The following is a 20,055-nucleotide window of genomic DNA, read 5'->3' as shown; positions in this document are numbered from 1 at the left end:
GCTACTAACCGTAGACCTTACTGCGCTCAGAGCTGTAGTGAAACCTGCTGAGTACAACAGTGGAGATATTCTCTATAAATCCATTTGGAGCAGGCAGAATGGATAATGTGTGTACTGTATGCAACAACTAAGAATTGGTAATCATAAATTCTTTCCAAATATTTTCACTTTTGTTATTTATTTTTTATTTTTTAGAGTTACTTCAATTAACTTTTTTCTCCATTTTCACTGTGTTAATCTGGAGTATAATTTCAAACGTATTACTTCAAATCAAATCAGAAGCTTAGTACACACTGCTGTGAACCTGTCTGCTGGGGGTGGGAGACGTAGTTTTCTCCGATTTATTAGACTGGACTGTTTTATCACAAGACAACTTCAACCAGTGGGAGGGAGAAAAAGGCAACAAGACTGTGCACAAATAAAACTAATAAAATGTAAAAACTGAGAAAATAAACTATAATAGATTAAACACATATCTTTTTTTTTTTCCACTGAAAATTTAACAAAAGTAAAATTTGTCTGGTTAGTGATTTAGGAAATTAATGTATGCCCCACTAATATTTTGGCTCCCGAGCCACCACTGTAAGCAAACCCATCAAGCATAAAAATACAGGAAATGTTTGTGTGCAAAACCATGACTAATTATATTTAGAGTTAGAAACTAAATTTACCTTCTTAAAATATCTATCTGACACAGTTGTAAACATTTACATTTTTAACATTGTGGTATGGCACAGAAACAATCCCAGAAGGGCACTAGCTCATGAAAAAAGCAAATCACTTTCTCCAACTTGAGTTTATAGATTAAGCACCAAGAATCCAATCACTTGTGTAAAACTACAGAAACAAAAGAGCTTGTTTTGTATTTTCTGCAGCGTTGTTTCCACCTTGTTGCCTTTGTATAACAGCACAGCTAAACTAACACTAAATGCCAGCAATAACCAGCACAATGTGCTCTTTTTGCAGCCCTAAGATGTGATGAGCATTGGAAATCTGCGATGCTGAGGCCCATGAGTATGAGAAACAAGAAAATCTAAACCTACCCTGCTTGCTCCAGAACAATGCTCTGGGAACAAGTCAAACAAAACCTTTGGTTACTGTAAGCAACTACATTAAGTGTATTAGCAATCTGCAACACCCGACTGAAATACACTAGAATATTTTTTTAAAACAAGAAAATAAACTTAATTCAAGTGTAATTGCGTGCAGAACAAATCATTATGACAAATGTGGAAAAAAAATTCTGCTTCTTGGGACAAATTTTAGCTTTGATCTAACGTTCAGTTAAAAATGTCCTGCTGTTCCTTGTCCTACTGAATCAGACTGTACCAATATTATACAAACTATCAGCTTTTGGTTTTATAAACAAGTCAACAAAAACATTGAGACAAAAACACATTAATTTTAGCAGGTTTGTATAACTTTACAATGATCGTGAATAAAGTGATGAACTTTTTTTTTAAACAAGTCCTAAATCTTTCATATTTTAATTGATTCAAGTACAACTAGAACAAAAATAATTGAGTCAGATCACCCCGATTCACTGTTAAAGTGAATAAGATTTCCAGAAATTATGACTGTTCAGTAGTTTAAAAACTAATCTAGCTATAGAAAGCTGACATCATCAACAGGATATTCACACTAGGAAGTGTGCGACTCTGCATGACAAAACACATTTAGTCTGCAGCTTCCAGCTTTTGGCAAATTCTGAGGAACAGCAAGACAATGCATCACTAACAAGGATGAGTCCAGCTACAGGCAGGAGGTGGAACACCTGGAGAACTGGTGCAGGAAGAACAACCTTCACATCAATGAAGTAGACGAAGGAGATGGTTGTGGACTTCAGACAGAACAAACACACCTACCCCTACCCCCCGAATATAGGAGGATCTGCGGTAGAAGTGATCTCCAGCTAAAAGTACTTGGATGTACACATGAATGACAACCTCAGCTGGGGCAACAACACCACCAGCCTGATCAAGAAAGCTTATCAGAGACTCTACTTCCTCAGGCAGCTGAGACGAGCTGGACTGGGAAGCTCAGTCCTCACCTCCTTCTACAGGTGTGCAGAGGAGAGCATCCTGTGCTCCAGCATCAACGTGTGGCATGGAGGCTGCACAGCTGCAGAAAGAAAAGCTTTGCAGAGAGTGGTGAAGGCTGCACACAAGACTGTTGGGAGTCAGTCTCCCCACCATCACACCTCCAGATACAGGAAGAGGGCCACCTGCATCATGAAGGACCCCACTCACCCAGTACACACACTTTTTGCCCCACTCCCCTCAGGCAGGAGGTTGAGAAGCATTAAGTGTAGAACTAATAAACTGAGGAACAGCTTCTACCCTGAAGCTGGATCCCTAACCAGGATTTTTACTGCAAAAAAGAAAAGAAAAAAAAAAATCACTAACGCCACTTGATTGTTGATATGTGCTGCTGATTATCCATGTTGCTGATCTCATGCTGCTGATTTATTTCATGCTGCTGTGTTCATTTGTACTCGTCTGCTCACACAGACTCATGTTTGTGCTGCTGTTGTTGTTAAGCGTATTGTTTCTGTACTACTAGTGTTTAGCGTATTCTTAGTTTAGCATATTTTTTAGTTCGTATCTTGGATCTTATTACTGTGTTTCTTTACAATTTATACTTTTGTTGGATGTAACTGGGACCCTGTGTACACAATTTCATTCCACCACATGGGGTACATGCGGCGGAACAACAAATAAAGAAACTTTGACTTTGACAAGGAGTGAGGTGAAGAACTTTTGGACTTCAGCCACACTTGGGAGTGTACTGTGGTCATTATTGCATATTTTTGCTGTCATCTTGACAACACATTAGAAGCTGAAGAGCATTTAGGCACTGTGTAAAATGGCTACACAGTCGGGGTAAAGGGGCAAAATAATCAATCAATCAAACAATCAAACTTTATTTATAGAGCCCTTTCCAGCAGCCAAAAGGTGCACAAAGTGCTGCACAATACAGAAGTTAAAAACAAACAATTAAGAATAAAAAAATCAGCCAGTTAAAAGTTAAAAACAATTAAAACATAGTGAGATTGTCAAAGAACTACTAGGTATTAAAAGCCTGCCTGAATAAAAAGGTTTTAAGATTAGATTTAAAATGCTCCATGTCAGTGATGGAGCGCAAGTCCTGAGGTAGCTGGTTCCAGAGTCTGGGTGCAACAACCGAAAAGGCCCGGTCACCCCATCGTTTGTAGTTGGATTTTGGGACAGAGAGTAGAACTGTATTAGATGATCTCAGTGTTCTCCTATATTCACAGACAGCTATAAGATCAGTCAAATATAGTGGGGCAAGACCATTGAGAGCTTTAAAAGTGAATAATAAAATTTTTAATTTAATTCTAAAATCGACTGGAAGCCAGTGGAGAGAAAATAAAACCGGGGTGATGTGCTCACGTCTGGAGGTGTTAAAAGTTGAGCTGCAGCATTTTGGACCAAATGAAGACGTCTAATGGAGGATTGGGAGATTCCTGCATACAGGGAATTGCAGTAGTCGAGCCTTGAAATTACAAAAGCATGAATGGCCTTTTCCAAATCAGAACGATTTAAAAAAGGCTTAACTTTGGATAAAAGACGTAACTGATAAAAACAGGCCTTGACTACAGAGGATATTTGTTTATCAAACTTTAAGTCCTTGTCAAATGTCACCCCCAAGTTTTTAACTGTGGGTCTGAACTTAGATGTCAGAGCACCAAAGTTACAGGAAGCATCATCACCAAAGAATATGAACTCTGTCTTTCCGTCGTTTAAAAACAAAAAAATTACGATGAAGCCACTGTTTAATGTTGGCAGTACAATCAGCGAAAGGTGTGAGAAGTTTACTGTTTTTGTTTCATTGGTAAATAAATTTGTACATCATCAGCATAGCAGTGAAAAGAAAAATTATGTCTGGCTATCACTGATCCAAGGGGCAGCATGTACAATGAGAAGAGGACAGGACCAAGAATAGAACCCTGTGGCACACCACAAGAGAGAGGGGCAGTGGAGGAAAAGATTATCCAACATGACAGAGAACATTCTGTTGGTCAAATAGGCAGTGAACCGCTTGAGTGCTGTACCAGATATTCCAACAAAATAAGTGTGTTCCCTCAGCATATCAGGTGTTTTCTGAGCAATAACTTAAAACAACAGAAAACAAATGTAAGGAAAATAGGTAAAAAAAAAAAATAAAAATAAAATATTTTTTGTACCCAGGTTAAGAAAAATAAATAAATAAATCTTAGAACGCAAACTAGCCAGCTAAATAAACCAATACAAGATGTCAAGCAGGTCTCATATGCCATCACGCGAATACTCGAACTGAATAAATATCTGTGCAGAGCTTCAGGGCCAGACATGTTCTACATGAATGAAGGCCTGTGTTACTCACTCACCAGCCAAAACACAGCTCCCAGCATTTATAGCCCACCTTAAGCCAAGGTGATGGGGAAAAAGACAGAACTGCTTTGATTCTCAAAACACCTAAAGCTTTAACCTTGAACAAATTTAACTAACAGATAAAGTATACTGTAGCAGACTAACAGTTTACAAAGTACACATCAGCCTACAGCTTATTTTTAATGTATTTAACTAAAATGTATTTTATTAACTGGAGAACACAAACTTTGGTTGTTAGCTTTGACCCTAAGTGACACCAGATGTTTTGATTTTGATTATTCTTACCCATAGAAAAAGGTTTTCACATGGCAAGTTCTGAAGTTGAAGCCCAAAGACTGGAGCTCATTTGGCTGAGGCTCCATTTTTCTTTCTGCCTAAGAGTGCCAAACCAAAGCCGCTAAATTAAATAGAGGCCCAACATATATTTGGACTCACCCACTAAACCTTGAAGCTCTCAGTGAACGCTGCTGTGAAGAAACAACCAGAAAATATCCTGCTTCACAGCAATGCATGAAGCATGCAATTATATTCCTATCTTGACAAAAATGTGATTAAAAACACTGTGCCACATTAAAAATTCAGTTTTTATTTCACGGACAGACAGCTCACAACTGCTCGGCCTTGATTTATTTAACAGACTCTAAAACCAAAGGCTGAAGCCCGTCTAGACATGGACCTCCTCCTACACGGTTTTCTTTACCAGAACAATAACCGAGTCTTTGAACAGACACATGAAGTTGGCTCATTTTATGAAATGAAAACCATCATTATTACATTTCTTGTCACCCATCCTCGCATACATTCAGCACAGAAGCTCCTAGAATTACACATCAAACGGAGTGAAGTCGTCAGAGGTGGGGGAGGTGAAGGACATGAGGAAAGTCCCATGAAAGGTCTCAACTGTCTGCCTTTAAGGGTTCAACAAGCTTAATAAATGAGTTTTCCTCTTGACACCAGAAGATCCTTAGGGATTTAGCAAGGATTCCAATTTAATAAACTCCTTCCTTCAGTTTTCCTCCGAGGCACAAAATGTAAAGCTTTTACAGAAAGGACAACTCATCTGTGGACAGTATCGCAGGGATGCTTACAAAGCACTGATGAAATCACCTAGAGCTGGTTAATTGCTTTGCATTATTGTCATGCTTCAATGCAAAACCACCTTGAGTGACATTGTATCGATGCAATTCAAGAGAACAACATTTAACAAATAAAGTATTTAATTAGTAACGGGTATCGAACAAACAAGGCTCAGACTTGCCCACTGCACTCTTTCAGTGTACGTTTTAACCAAATAGTCGTTTACATTTGTACAGGAGCTTGTCATTGGTCGGGTAGGTCTCTAAAAGGCCATCATGGGGGTAGCTGAACACAGCCAGGGATTTAAAAACACGTAGGTGGTCTTTGTGAGGCTGGGTCTGCAGACAAGTGGCTGAACAATGAAGTGACTGAAAGGTCAACAGGGCAATGCACATACAAACTGGGAGGATTAATCAAACGTCACAGATGAACAAGAGTTTCATTGTTTGCTCATGATGTCCACCTAAATCTGAGACCAGGGCCATTACACAGCAGAATGGCCCCAAAGCAGCACCCGCTTAGCAACATTATGTCTGGAATTTGTAATGAAGCGGTCATTTTAAAATACCGATCTGAACTGCATTAGCATAATCATTTTTTCTAATTTTATTATGGTGTGCATCTTTATGAAGCATTCACACTATCGTGATCCTTTTTTTTTTACCCCCCGTATGTTTTTCGGCATCCTTCTCGTTCCACATTTTTTTGGGCTATTTCAACAAATCATATATCAAAAGTTCAGCTCTTTCAGGACAATCCTGCTCTGACTTTTGGTATTGGTGCAACTTTAGCTTTTTGAAATATTTAGCCTTTTCTATCACTTTTTCCCCCTCATAGGATATGAATGAAGCTCATTTTACATCCTTCAAATACTTAGATACGTTTACAACCTTTTACTGCTCCTTTCACATTTTGTTCTGCTTCAGCTTCTTTCAGATTCTTGGTGCAAATTTAAACGTGTTTTCAGCTACTTTCAGATAATTTCAGCTGTTTTTCCAGCTGTTTTGTGATCATTTCAGATTATTTCTGCTAACTACAATATTTCTGAGCTTCTAAGCTTTTTCTGCTATTTCAGCTAATATTTAGCTGGTTTATGCTTCTTTTTTTAGCTTTTTCAGCCAATTTCACATTTTTAGCTAATTTCAGCTCTTTCCACTTTCTTCTGATTATTTAAGCACCTCTGCCTTTTCTGTTACTTTTCAGCTACTTTTGTCAATTTCAGCCTTTTTTTTTTAGCTAATTTCATAGTCTTTGTATTGATTTCTGCTTATTTAAACCTAATTCAACAAATAAGTGTTCTTTCTAATTCCTTCTGCTAATTTAGGCTTGTTCTTCCTTTTCAGCTAAAATTCTGCATATTTTTTAGCTAATTTCAGCTGTTTTTCAGCAAGTTCTTCAGCAAACAAACATTCACACTGCAGTTTTGCAGGAAATGCAATTTCTCTCATTTTTCTCATTGAAAGTGCGCATTTTTGAGTTGATAAACAGACAAATTAGTTCCTACAGAAATTTGCATTTTATATTGTAAAAGAAAATACAGTTGTAACAGTTTTAAATGTGTATAAATAAATGTGTTAACTATTATTGCAAAATTTAAAATAAGGTATGCAAATATCACTTCTAAAAGATCCAAATCCATGACACTAAAAATGTTTTGCATATCACAAAGACCCCCCTGAATAATGTCCTTGTCATCTTATCACCCTCTGACTTTGTTGGTCCCAGTTTCTTCTTTTTGGAGTCACTGATAGCCGATAAATCTGCTCGTCTTCTGAAGCAGCCTTGTGGAGCTTTTGGAGGCTTATAACATCAAAGGCTAAACAAAGGGGGAGATTGTTTAAATAAGATGACCCAGGAGTGATTAACGAAATGGCCAAAATCAAACAGGCTCAACTAATCTGTGACGCTCTTCGTCTGACTCCTCAGGCAAAACTAAAGCTTTAGACATAAACAGAAGCTTAAAAATATATATTTTTCTATTATTTTAACAAAAAAAAGTAAATCCAAAAGCCATACTAGACTTTAAAAATAAATCCCATATGTGCATATTTTTTATTTAAATTCCTTTACACAGACACAGCCCGTATACTTGCGGGCCACAAACATCAAGTTTGGGAAACGTGTGTCTATCAGCTCTACTGCTTAGCTACGATAACATCTCTAATTTTTCTGCTGTGTTGCAACAGTATGCTGGGTCACACTCTACTTCTCATTATCATAAACACAGCTGACAAACTGTTCCAGCAAGGCAGTGAATCTAATTTAATCTGGATTGCATCAGTTCACTTTGATAGCTGCTTTTACAGTGAACTGTTGGACAAAGTAAATATGAACTGCCTTCAGGCAAGTATGGGAACAGAAAAATGTAAACAAGACCAAAGACACGCACAAAATTGCTGTGTTTTTCATTTAGTAACTGTGTGGGATGTCATACATGATCAAACAACTGGACACATCAGCGTCAAGCCCAAATTAACTTTGGTTTTGCAGAAACACACCAGTTAGAATCACATTCCTCATACTGGCTAACAGACAATGGCAATATGTTGTGAGAACGTTCTTTTGTGCCAAGTGTTGGGAAAGTTGGAGCTTTTTTTTTTTTTTTTTTTGCTAAAACTTTATACGAGTATAAGTTTACAACGTGTGCATATTTCCAAGAAACAAGAGTGGCCTCAGAACTCAACTCAGACATCTACCTCTGGTAAAAGCAAAAACATTGTGGACTGACATTGTGAGATGATAAAACAAATTTACTTTAAACTGGCTATTTTAACAAAGACTGAAATAATAGCAAATTAAATAAATTAATATAATGTGTAGGGATGTAAGATATTGGATTTTTGGCCGATAACCAATACCAATACAAATACCTTTTTTTTCCTAGACGTACTTACAGAGACTACATAGCTTTCTCTGTTGTGGAATTAAAATACTACATTATTCTGCATGGTCTTTGTTTGGCCTGCTACCAAACGAAGAAGCCAAAAAGGGGGCTGAAAATGATGCAACACTTCAACTTGGATTATGTTTAATGTCAAATTTATTCATAACATTTACTCTCTAACACAATGACAACACTCGAACAGAGCTTGTGTGACGTCATAACATTGTGCTGGCGCTGCAGGCATCCTTGTCGTACAAAAACATCGCCTTTTGTATTGGGGAGTTATTTTGATGGAGTGGCCGATGTCCGATATTTAATTTCATCGCTAAAATCGGTCGATACTGATACCATGCCGATAATATCATGCATCCCTAATAATGTGCTAAACAAAGGTGTTCCATGACCATTCTCAAGTGCATATAATCTCTTTGTGGAAAGATTTATGAAAATCAAATGAAAAGCATATTCCATCGTTATCACAATCTTCCCAGCATGTGCAGCTCTGTTTTAATCAGATCACCAAAAACAGCTTAAACTGTACTATAAGTGTGAAAAATACTTCTTTTTTTCTATTTATTTAACCTTTGCTTATACAGGTAGTCTCGCTGAGTCACGAGGACTCGCTTTCAAGAGAGACCATTTAACAATGTACAACGTATCTAGTTATGTTTTACTCTCAGTTTTTCTCGTCTAGTTTATTTACGACCATCAGATGGATAGGAAGTTGCAGCTATTTCCATTTGGGTGATTAAATGTGTTGATAACAGCAATCAGCATGTTTTGAAACTTGTTCTGATAGTGCTACACAGAGAAGACGGAACATGAGCTAAAACTACTACATACTGTATGTAGGCATTACCTTCACTTCTTTCAACAAAGCTGTTTGTCACTTAGAAATTAAGTCACAGCACTGAAATACCAAGACTAACTGAAGTCGTTCTCATACAAGAAAAACTAAGATAAACCAAATATACAAGAAGGACATGTGCACAGACAAATTAGAGATTAACAAAAAAAAAAAAGAGCAGACATTCAGTTTAAGCATTACCACATCAGTGTGTCTTACATTCCCAATGTCTCTTTAAATTTATAGAGCCTGGATGAGGGTTAGGACTCCACATCACACACTTCCACATCCGCAAATACATCTCTGTTTATACAGCCAAGCCTTTAAGGAGCACGCGTCGGTGTGGACATATTAAATTATGCGTTTAGACGAGTGAAAACCTAAATGGGACTGTTGTCTGATCCGTATGTTTCCACTGTATTCTAAATGATGTAACTTTCACTCAATTATGGCCACACAAGCTCAGCAATCAATGATAGTCGGAAGGTTAATGTGAGGATTGGCCTACACAAACAAAGTCAGATTCCATTGGAAAAATGCAACAATTTAAATGTCAACTCAACCAAAACACCAACTTTTACTCCATAAAAATTCTTACCTGGTAGTAGTCTTTAATCTGTCGTATGAGAATGGAAAGGTTCTGAATGCGCAGCGTGGGGTCATTGTTCACTTTCTTGTTGGTCCTCTGCACAGTAGCTTTAGGATTTCTGTAGCAAAAACAGAACAATCTTACCAACTCTACCACAACTATAACATCAAGAAAAGGCAAATGCATATAAAATATTTGCTTTGCTAATGTGTCACTAGAGATATTAGCAAGTTAACTGAAGACTGGGGTTCTTTTGTCATGTTGAAACTTAAAACAAAACAGCCACCCTTTGCGTCTGGTTCCACTCTTCCAAACCATTTCTACTGAGAACTAAAATTAAATTTAGTGCAATTTCATTAAAAGAATATTTTAAAAGTTTCAAACAGGCAACATTATAGTGGAGTATGTCAGGAATTGATTAACCAATAAGCACATAGACTTGTAAATATCTTAGACAAACGGTCAGTCACAATGAGGAATGTCTGCATTTTGTAAAGGCAAAATATTAAAGACCTGAACTGTTTGAAAAAGGAAAATAAATAAAACACTAGATTAAATGACTCAAATGCTAAAGATTGGTCTCATATTAAACAGATTTTACAGAACTAAAAACAGACTGCCTTTCACATCTCACACAAAACAACATGTTTATTTGCAGTTTACAGTAAAGTCTTTTGACAATCTGTCATTCTTCAGCCGTCGTGTTTGGAGAAAACTAAATAGTAATATTCCTCCCCTTTCTTATAAACAAAAAGAGATCTCTGCAAATCTTTTCCCGTGTGACCTTCCAAGAAAAACAAAACTCTTGTAGTCCATATCTGCAAGGTGTTCTTCTAATGAAGCAATTATTATTTTTATTATTAATTATTAATGTATTATTAACCTTTATTTAACCAGGCAAATCCCACTGAAAGTGCAGATCTGTTTTGTAAAGGAGGCCTGAAAGCATCCCAAGATGTACGTGTTGAACTGTGGGAGGAAACCAGAGTACCCAAAGAAAAACAACACAAACACAAGAACATGCAAACTCCATACAAAAAGACTCCAGATTCAAACTGGGGACTGAACCCAGGACCCAGTTGCTGTGAGGCAACAGTGCTAACCACATTATGCTACCACATAGCTACCATATATAAATTTCAAAGATATACAGTAATGCAAAAACACCCGATGAACTTTTTATGAGGGTCAATAACCAATGACCTTCCACTCTGAACAGAAGGATGGTCCTGATTGTTTATGAATGCATGCAGTGCAGCAGCCCATGTAAAGCCATGCATGTGTGCAAACTGCATCTGAACTTTTGATTGAAAATATTTTTAAAAAACAGCCGTGATCAATTTCAGACCCTGAAATCTCAATATAATAATATAATACAGCTCAAAACATTGGGTACAAAAGAGAATAGCTGATTTTTAACAAAAAAGGTATTTTTTTAAGTCAACTGGCTGCATCACGGGTTTGTTATTAGTCTTTGGCCAGCCTCCACCCTTATACACACACAAAGACACACATCTATGCTAATCAGGAGGACACAAGCCTCTTTTAATACCGGTCTAAATGAACAGTCATGTGACCTCTAACTCACACACACACAGCTCTTTTTGAAGCCCACTGCAGGGGGTCTATTTAACCCATTAATTAAAAGCACAGTGGAGGCTGTAATCCTATCATAACGAGCAGGGTAATGTGGTGTATGAAGTAGGCGAGAATGAAAAATGGCAGATTTGGTTTCCATTTATGTATTCCATCATCAGCTGAGAACATGGCGGCTGCACACAACGGTCTCCTGTCATGCATACAAGCAGGGCAGTCTGACACCCTGTGGTTCAGCAGACTGATAAATACAAGGATTTAAGATAGTAGCAGACGTAAAATATAACACTTATTATCTCCCTCCCTCTCCTTGATCCCTGCTGATACAATACACTTAAACACACAAAAAGATTAAGGATAGACAGCCAAAGCCTGCTCAATAGGCAGCAAGACAGACAACCAGTCAGCAAGACTGCCAGACGGCAAGTCAATAAGTTGGTCCATCAGTGCCGTCGATTGGCACTGCAGTCTCAGAGCCTGGGGGGCCACTGGGCTTCCTCCTTTCATCCCCTGCCTTTGATTGGTCATGTGGGTTATGGAGTAGTGTTAACCTATATATGACAGGCTAAATTACACTCAGTTTGAGCAGTCAGGCACATACCCATGCACAGCCACAGAAAGCAGCCTGAGTGCACACACACAAAGAGAAAATGCAGGCTGCACTTGGCCACGTGTTGGAGGCAGAGATTAGAAGCTGTACTGCCCAAACACAGCGGGTCAGTGTGTGTTCTTGGACCTCCAAGTGCGAGCGCTTCTCAGCAGCCATGCTCAGATTAACAGATCAGGATAATTCCAATTCAGGTTAATTCTAGCCTAATAAATTTAACCTGACAGACAAATATTCTCTTGCAGCACACTGAAATGTATAATCAAGATAAATGACCATGTTTCATCAAATCACCCTTGAAGAAATTGAAGAAGGCATTTTATTTTCAACTGCAATGCCTCTTATTTGATAAATCAGTGGTTCCCAACCCAGGTCCTTGTGGAACACCATCCTGCATGTTTTAGTTGTTTCTCTGTTACCACACACCTGATTCAGTGGTTTAATTACTTCATGTTCTGCAGAAGCCTGTTAATCACCCATTCATTTAAAGCACGTGTCAAAGCAGGGAAACAACTAAAACATGCAGGATTGTGTTCCTCAAGGACCTGAATATAGTGATGCATTTGAAATCCTCACTCCTCTCCGTTCTCCCACATCTCAACACTCTTCAGCATTTTGCTCCATCATCTGAGCAGTAAGTGTCCTTTGAAGTGGCCAAATATAAATGTATGAATGAATGACACTTAGAAAATGGTGTTTTGCTGTTCAAACAATGTCAATGTCAACGTAGTCACACACATGCTGCATTAACAAACATAAGATCATGCCCACATGGAGACAATTCTTTACAAAACTATCCTAAAGATGCAGGTCTGAGCCGTGGAATTCTGTTATCATCACCTCATTTTCTTGTTTTAGCTTTTCACCGTCCATCACTTCTCGCCTGTCTTTGTTTTTCAGTTGCCATGGGGCCTCTTCCCATTCCTGTCCTCTGCCGCAGTATCCATAGGAACAGCAGCTGGACTTGCTCCTGCCAAGCTGGGTGGAACCTGGTGCAGTTTTACTGCACTTCAACCCTTAACTTCCTCAAATAAAGGCTTGCATCGTAATCTGAAGGGGTCGATACCAGACTCCTTTAGAACAGCGTGATAATCTGTAGTCATGAGTTCCACTTTAGAACCTTAAAATTGTACATGGCTAATTATTATTATTATTATTAATGGTCTGCTGGTAATACTCAATGTTAAGCTGCAGTAAATGGAACTCAGTAACTCTTGCTGATGTTTCACAGCAAATGTCTTTGAGGGAACAGAGGGGATTATTAACCCCCCGGGCTGTTGAAAGGCTAGAAACAGATGGACAAAGTGTTGAGTTTGCATTAGCTGCAAAAAGCTGCACCAGCAAATTAACAATGGGAGCAGACAAAACAGTAATCTGACATGTAAATAAATTAATACACGATCAATAATCCATCCAAACATACAATTATCAACTGTGATCTGTTGCAGTTTAGCATGACTAAATCTTGGCTTTGCATTGTTGGGCATGGGAAAATAAAGAGTCCATTTGTTGCTGTAATTCAAACATGTCCTTGAAATAGGAGGTTTACAGTCACGTTATTAACCTTGGAAAACAATGTTCTCCCACAGCTGCAGTTTCCTGCCAAAGTGACACACATCCTGCTACAACTTAAACACAGAGAGCCTGGCAAAACTCTATAAGATGATTTGGAAAGCTCCAAAATTAATAGTAACTTCACACTGATGTAGAAACACAGACACCCCCCCCCCCCCCTTTCACTGCAGACAGAAGCAGTCTGACAGACACCCAGCAGCACATCTACCGCCTCCCTTCTCCAGTCGAGCAGGAATCTGAACTATGTTGTTAATAGCCCCAGAGAAGGTCAACAAAGGCTTCACATGCTGCTCAAGATAAAAAATAAAATAAAAAAAACAACGGAGGCGAGGAGACATAAACCAAAAAGAGAAAAAGAATTTATGAAGACACATGAGGATGGAAGAAACGGGTATCATTTACTGAAATTAAGCTAAATATATAAAAGAACAGATGAAACAGAGCATTCAATCAGGGATCAGCAAAAAAAAAACAACAAAAAAACTAGTGATTATTTTTTTCCGGCACTTGTCTCCGTTTGTCATTTTATAATCCAATACAGTATATCAAAAAGGTTTTTCATAATAAAACTGCCTGGATTTAGCATTTTGTCACGTGAGTTTATGAAAACGAACCATCTTCAATTAACAGCTTTCTTCCAGTAAAATTGCACTTCTGGTCAAACCAAAAATGAGAGACTGCGTGCAGTAAGAAATATAAAAGTTGAATGTGCGAGTCTTCCTATGATCCAACATGCATTCAGCTGTTTCACTGATGATTTTGTTTGATATTCAACACGGCCAGCTACATGGTGCCAAAATGACCACAAGATCAAATACACGGAGGTTCAACTCAGAAAACGTCCCTTCTGAATCTGCAGTCTGCATCAGCAGGTTCATGTTTACGGCTTCGGTGGTTTAACGACGGGGGGAAGATGCAGATGAAAATGCTGACCTGTGATGGTTACGTTCTCAGCTTTGGAGAAACATTTAGGCAGATTTACAGACGTGCGTGATTTTGTCTGAATATTCAGGAAACACCGACCTAAAGAAAGTGAGCAACCATACTCGTTTCATAATCCACAGACTTTTTGAAGCTTTTATACTTTTTTGGTGAAAATAAGGCATTTGGACCAGTTCTTAGATGCAAAGATTAAAATGATCCATTCATTAGTTGTGGAAAATTATCCTTTCTTTATATATATTTACTTCCATTCACTTAATAGCCCCCAAGGAGGTTCTGAATGGTTGACTGAACATGACTGCAGAACTGGCAAGAAATCAAAGGATTCAACTGGACCTCTGTCCCTGTGACAACATTTAACTGGCACCGTCTTGCAGAATAGAAAAGCTAATTGGTTTGACAGCAGTAGGAAGGCAATCTAATTGGCTCGATAATGTCAGTCACATGAGGACACGGGCAGGGGGCATGGTGCCATCTGGGTATCTGTCAGCAAGCCGTTAAATAATCCTGGGGTCTCTCCTCTGTTGTCCTGATGACAACGGTTTCCCTCTTACATTCACACTTTGCACCAGTAAAAACATTATAAGGGTAAATGTATCCAGTTGTGTGAAAAACACAAGCTTTATTATTTTTGAGAGCTCATATTTGCATTTTGACTCTCAGGTGTGTTTCTTTTAACCATTCATTTTTTTTCAAGCTTTCACAACCGGATCAAGTCTTCCAACTTGAAGTCACAATAAAGCGTTATCAGCTGCTGTATAGCACAGAATGTGACCAAGAAAACAAGAAAATGTGAGGGAAAAAACAATGTGCTTTTAGGAAATTAACAACTAAACAAACATGGTTCCTGTTAATTATCACCTATAGCTCTTAAAAAAAAAATGTAGGGAACATTTCCTATAGCTTCAACACTACTTAAATTCAAAGAAAAGTGTAGGAGGAAGGCATTGCTTGACTCTATGGTTAATATACTTTTAATATAATAATATTATCTAACTGTAACTGGGACCCTGTGTACATAGTTTCGTTCCACATGTCATGAGAATGACAATAAAAATCCTTGTATCCTTGTATTAATAATATTCATCTTTGGCAGCTGCAAAGCTGAGATGTGTAAGCTTAAGAGTATTTTCTGTCACCTGAGCCCACAGCTGTTTGGCTATGGTGCTCATAAAGCGAGAAAGCAGACAGAGAGGTTTCACCAATCCAAGATCCAACCATTACTGTAGTCCTTTGTGTGGGAGGGCGGCTGGGCTAGACGACTACCAACAGCTGCCTCAGTCCAAAACAAATGCACAAAATCCATCTACAGATACTCCCACACAGAGCCTCGCAGAAACGCATGCATGCAAACACACACGCTGGCTGCTGTGTTCCCTGACATCCTGTCAGGCAATCCCTGAGCCAGCTTCAAGTTCATTCCAGTTCATTTCTGGCTGTTTTTGTCTGGAGACTTAAACCAGCCACAGGAAAATATCTCAGCTATTTTTTTTAGACAGAAACCCAACTGAGAACTTGATCCACACATCTTCACCCCAACGGTTAGAGCCAAAAAAAAACAAACGAACAAAAAAGCTCATCAACCTAAATTTGATGTTCAGCTTTCGCATGTCTGCTTTGTGATGTCAAAGGTTAAATCATCCTTCTGTTCGTTTTGTTTGTTTGTTTTGACAAATCATTTTCTGTCTTGCTTCCAACCCTCACCCCCTTCCATATCCTTCCGGTTGCTTACCCAATATCCAGTCCCATAAGGAAAAAAATGCTCCGAAAATACTGCCGACCTCTTGACTCATAGTTTACAGAGCAAAGGAGGAAAAGATGTCCATCTGAACATAAAAGCAGCCTCCCCAAAGACATGTTTCTGTTTTGAAACCACTGAGCGAGTAGGTCGGAGCAGGTTGGAGGATGAGGAAGAAAACAAGCGCTGGAGAGTGAGATGGGAGAGGTTGTTAAACTTAAGAAGACTGATAGCCAGAGCAGCAGGAGGTGGAGGACACTGGAAACAAGATGCCATTGAGACAGGAAACAACCAAGTATAATGAAACGCAGTAAAATCTGCATGGAAAAGAAATTATGTGAACTCAAGACTCTGTTCTTCTTTCTCCTGCAGTTGGAACAACAAACACCTCATGTGTCTTTGAATTTTCAGTATGCCGTTCCTTTCGAACGTTTAATGGCTACCTTGCATCTGAAAAAAAAAAAGAACCTTTTCAAGCATCTTTATGTCCTGTAAATTTTGCAGAACTGCCGAGAGACGCCTGACTTGTACTGATGAGAGGCGACACTAGCTGTGCCACACCACACATAATCTCCTCCTAAATCCATTCAACTGGGAGCAGACATGGCTGAATGCTCCTTAGACAGGCAAGCAGTGGAAATGCTGACAGTGTACAGTGTAGCATTAGTGGAAAAAATATATATATAAATTAAATCCTCCTAGCAGGAAGTAGAAGCCTGGAGTCAGACAAAGGAATGGAAAGCTGTCTCTTGTCATGTCGTATATTATTCAGTGACTGGAAAGAGACAAATTTGACCTGCAGGGCTTCAAAAAAAAAGTCTCAAAATCAAGAGATCTAGCAAAGAGTCCCAATTCTCTTTTTAACTCAGAAGAATCCACACACGTGCTTCTGTGCTTTCCTGAGCTAGTGTGCAATTTTCAGACGGATTAGGTGCTACTACTGGATTAATCTTCAGCACAGCATGGGTGCAGCTTCAAGAAGCTCCCAGCCTCCTGCAGCTGACAGAGGAACTAAAAACACTTTGAAAGATGTGGAGCAGCATGCTGTGCATACATGCACCGGATAGTGCTGCAGACCCCTCGCTGCACCCCACAAAACAGGGTCCCTTTGTGAGTAGCCGTCATTCAGTTCAGCTGGACAGAGGTTGCAGTTGTTTAATTGGCTCCTGACCCCACAAAAGGCCTCAGGGTTAATATCATTTACCCCATTCTGAATCATACGCACTGAAAACTGCTGGGTTATTTGATTATGCCATTTTTGAGTTATGTGTTGTCATCATTGTATGTTCCCATATAATGGTGAAATTGGCTCTCTGCATTTAACCCATCCATGCCCAGGTGGAGCAATGGGCAGCAATTGGGGATATGGTGTCCTGCTCACAGACACTATGAGATGTGCAATGACTGAGGATCGAACCTGGGACCTTCGGGTCCTGGGTCGGCTGCCTCTACCCCATCTTGGCCCACTTAAAGCTATTAGGTTATAGGTTGGGCTGGTTTGACCAATTACTGGGTCAAAACCTTTGATTTGGTTGTAGATGAGTGGCATCATTCTTCATTCATTTTGAGGCAAATTTACCAAAAGTGACTGACTGAGCTTGTGGTTTAGGATGTGATAGGCAAAGGTACTATGGTACTATCTAGTAAAATTATGCTTAACCAGGTTGGCTTTGCTTAAAAAAAAAAATTTTTTTTTTTTTTTTAAGTAAACAGGAACTTTGGTTTCCTAAAATCACACTTTGGCCAACAGTGTTGTTTTTAAAGTACTTTATAAATAAAGTTGCATTGTACTGTACTGCATTGTAACATAGCATTAGCTGGTGCGAGCTAGTTGACGCTAATAGAGATTAGCATCAACTAGCTTGCGCCAACACATATCCAACAACTTTCTATCCACAAATCATGTCATTTTATCCAATTTTCAGGTCAGAAACTTAACCCAGTATGATGGGTTGAACTAATAACACCACTCCGCTGAGTTTAAACCCCCCCGGGGTTGGTTGGGCCCAAATTAAACCCAAGTGTACAAGTTGGTCCGTTATGAACCCAGCAGTTTTTAGAGCGTCCAACCTAACTATAGTAAAAAATGGCTACTATATTTTGCACACAGATCTGGTTTAAGGTTTGCTTGCCCTCATTTGGGCTAATTCTGTCTCTTTATGTAGGCCAGAGCAGACAGATGGGTTCAATTACTCACATCTCCAGCATGATCTCGTTCAGGTAAATCCCATCCACTAACTCAATATACTCTGATAAGTTGCTGCCGTCGGTCACTGTCGACTGTCCGGCTGTCTTCACCTGGAAAACAAAGGCAAGTATTTAAAATGAAATAAAAGAGGCGATGAATGGGTGATTCACCGTTTGAGGGTTTAATTACCCAGCAGACCAGAGGAGTGAGCATGAACTGCTCCAGCAGTGGAGAAAAAGCCTCGTTTTCCATGTCTGCCCGGGCTGAGTCGGTCATTTCTATAGATCTGAGCAGGGAAATGTATTCACACTCCTGTCATGTTGATATCGACGCTTTTTCCGGGATTTGTTTGTAAAGGAGGAGTTAAAAAAAAAAAACAATCTCCAATCTTCCCGACACAGTTCGTGTTGCCACCGTCGGGGCTTCTTGCTGGGCAGGAGAGAGACTCACATCTTATTTCATTGGATTTAGTTGTTGAAATTTACCTGCCGGGTCTCTGGGTGGGTCAGTCCGCTTCTCTGTTCATTAAAAAAAAAACGAATAAATGCAGATCTGTGCTGGAAGATTAAATAATTATATAAGTTTTAAAAAAAATCCTCATTTAAATAAGAAAATAAATATCCAGCTGGGAGTGGGAGGAAAAGAATCCATAGGTTTGAGCTCCTCGTTTTATTGTGGATGAAGCGACTCCTCTGTTCAAAGCTCTGACTGAGCTGAGAGGATGAGTGGAGGACACGAGGAACCGCCTCCCTCTCTGCGCATCTCCTCCTCCTCCTCCTCCTCCTCCTCCTCCTCCTTAAAGAAAAGTGGGCCATTGATCGAAGCAGAACATCTCTGTGCACATTCCCTGAGTCATCACAGGAATATTTCTTAGTCAACATGTAACTGTGTGAATGAGTGTGTGGAAAAGTGGCACTATTTGTTACATGATGACCCTTTAGTGCTCTATGTGTTGTTTAGAACGTCTCTATGGCACGTTTTATATTTATTTCATCATTTTTACCTTTATTTGTTTGTCAGGTAGAAGCAAAAGTCATAAGCATGCATCCTTTGTCTGCGTTTACAGCATGAATACTAAATAAATAGGTGAGCTGCTGACACCTGGTGGATAAAGATGTGTTTAAAAGTGTCAAAGTCAGGACAGAGTCAAATTAGAATTTTTATTCTTCACTTGATCTGTCCTTTGGTAATGCTTCTGTTAATTTGTTCAGGTGCAGACAGACCTTATAAAAGAAAAAAAAAGTATGACTTTAACAATATTTTCACATGTGACCCTATATCAGCTTGACTTTAAAAAAAAAGCACTTTCAACACTGACCGAGTTGTCCAGAAGAAAAAACATAATAAGTCACACAATATAAAATCAGAATAAAAATCAAGTTAAAATTGACTGAACAAGAAAAAATGAATATAAACTAAAGAAACTGCATTTCCTGCAAAAATGCAAACTGAATATTTAGGACTCAATAGTGACTTTTGAAGAAGCTGAAAATGATTTAATGACAAAAGAAGCAGAACACTAGCTAAAAATAGCTAAATGCAAGCTAAAAGAAGGTAAACAGTTGCTACTGGTAGCAAAATGCTAGCTAAAAGTAGCTAAATGCAAGCTAAAAGAAGG

General features: G+C 38.9%; 1 protein-coding gene across 1 annotated transcript in view; it reads right to left on the bottom strand.

The window, feature by feature from the left end:
* ccdc88ab (coiled-coil domain containing 88Ab) overlaps positions 1–18,787 on the bottom strand; it is a 67,185-nt gene extending 48,398 nt beyond the window's left edge. Inside the window, exons 1-3 of the mRNA XM_037680115.1 lie at positions 18,627–18,787; positions 18,447–18,547; positions 9,801–9,909 (exon numbers count right to left, since the gene is read on the bottom strand). Coding sequence (XP_037536043.1) covers positions 9,801–9,909; positions 18,447–18,547; positions 18,627–18,713 — 297 coding nt within the window. The 5' untranslated portion in view covers positions 18,714–18,787. The remainder of the gene's footprint in view (positions 1–9,800; positions 9,910–18,446; positions 18,548–18,626) is intronic.
* Positions 18,788–20,055: the final 1,268 nt, after the last annotated feature.

The sequence above is a fragment of the Nematolebias whitei genome, chromosome 1 (assembly GCF_014905685.2).
Source record: "Nematolebias whitei isolate Nwh7 chromosome 1, NemWhi1, whole genome shotgun sequence".
Lineage (NCBI taxonomy): Eukaryota > Metazoa > Chordata > Actinopteri > Cyprinodontiformes > Rivulidae > Nematolebias > Nematolebias whitei.
This window is presented reverse-complemented; position numbering and strand designations above follow the sequence as displayed.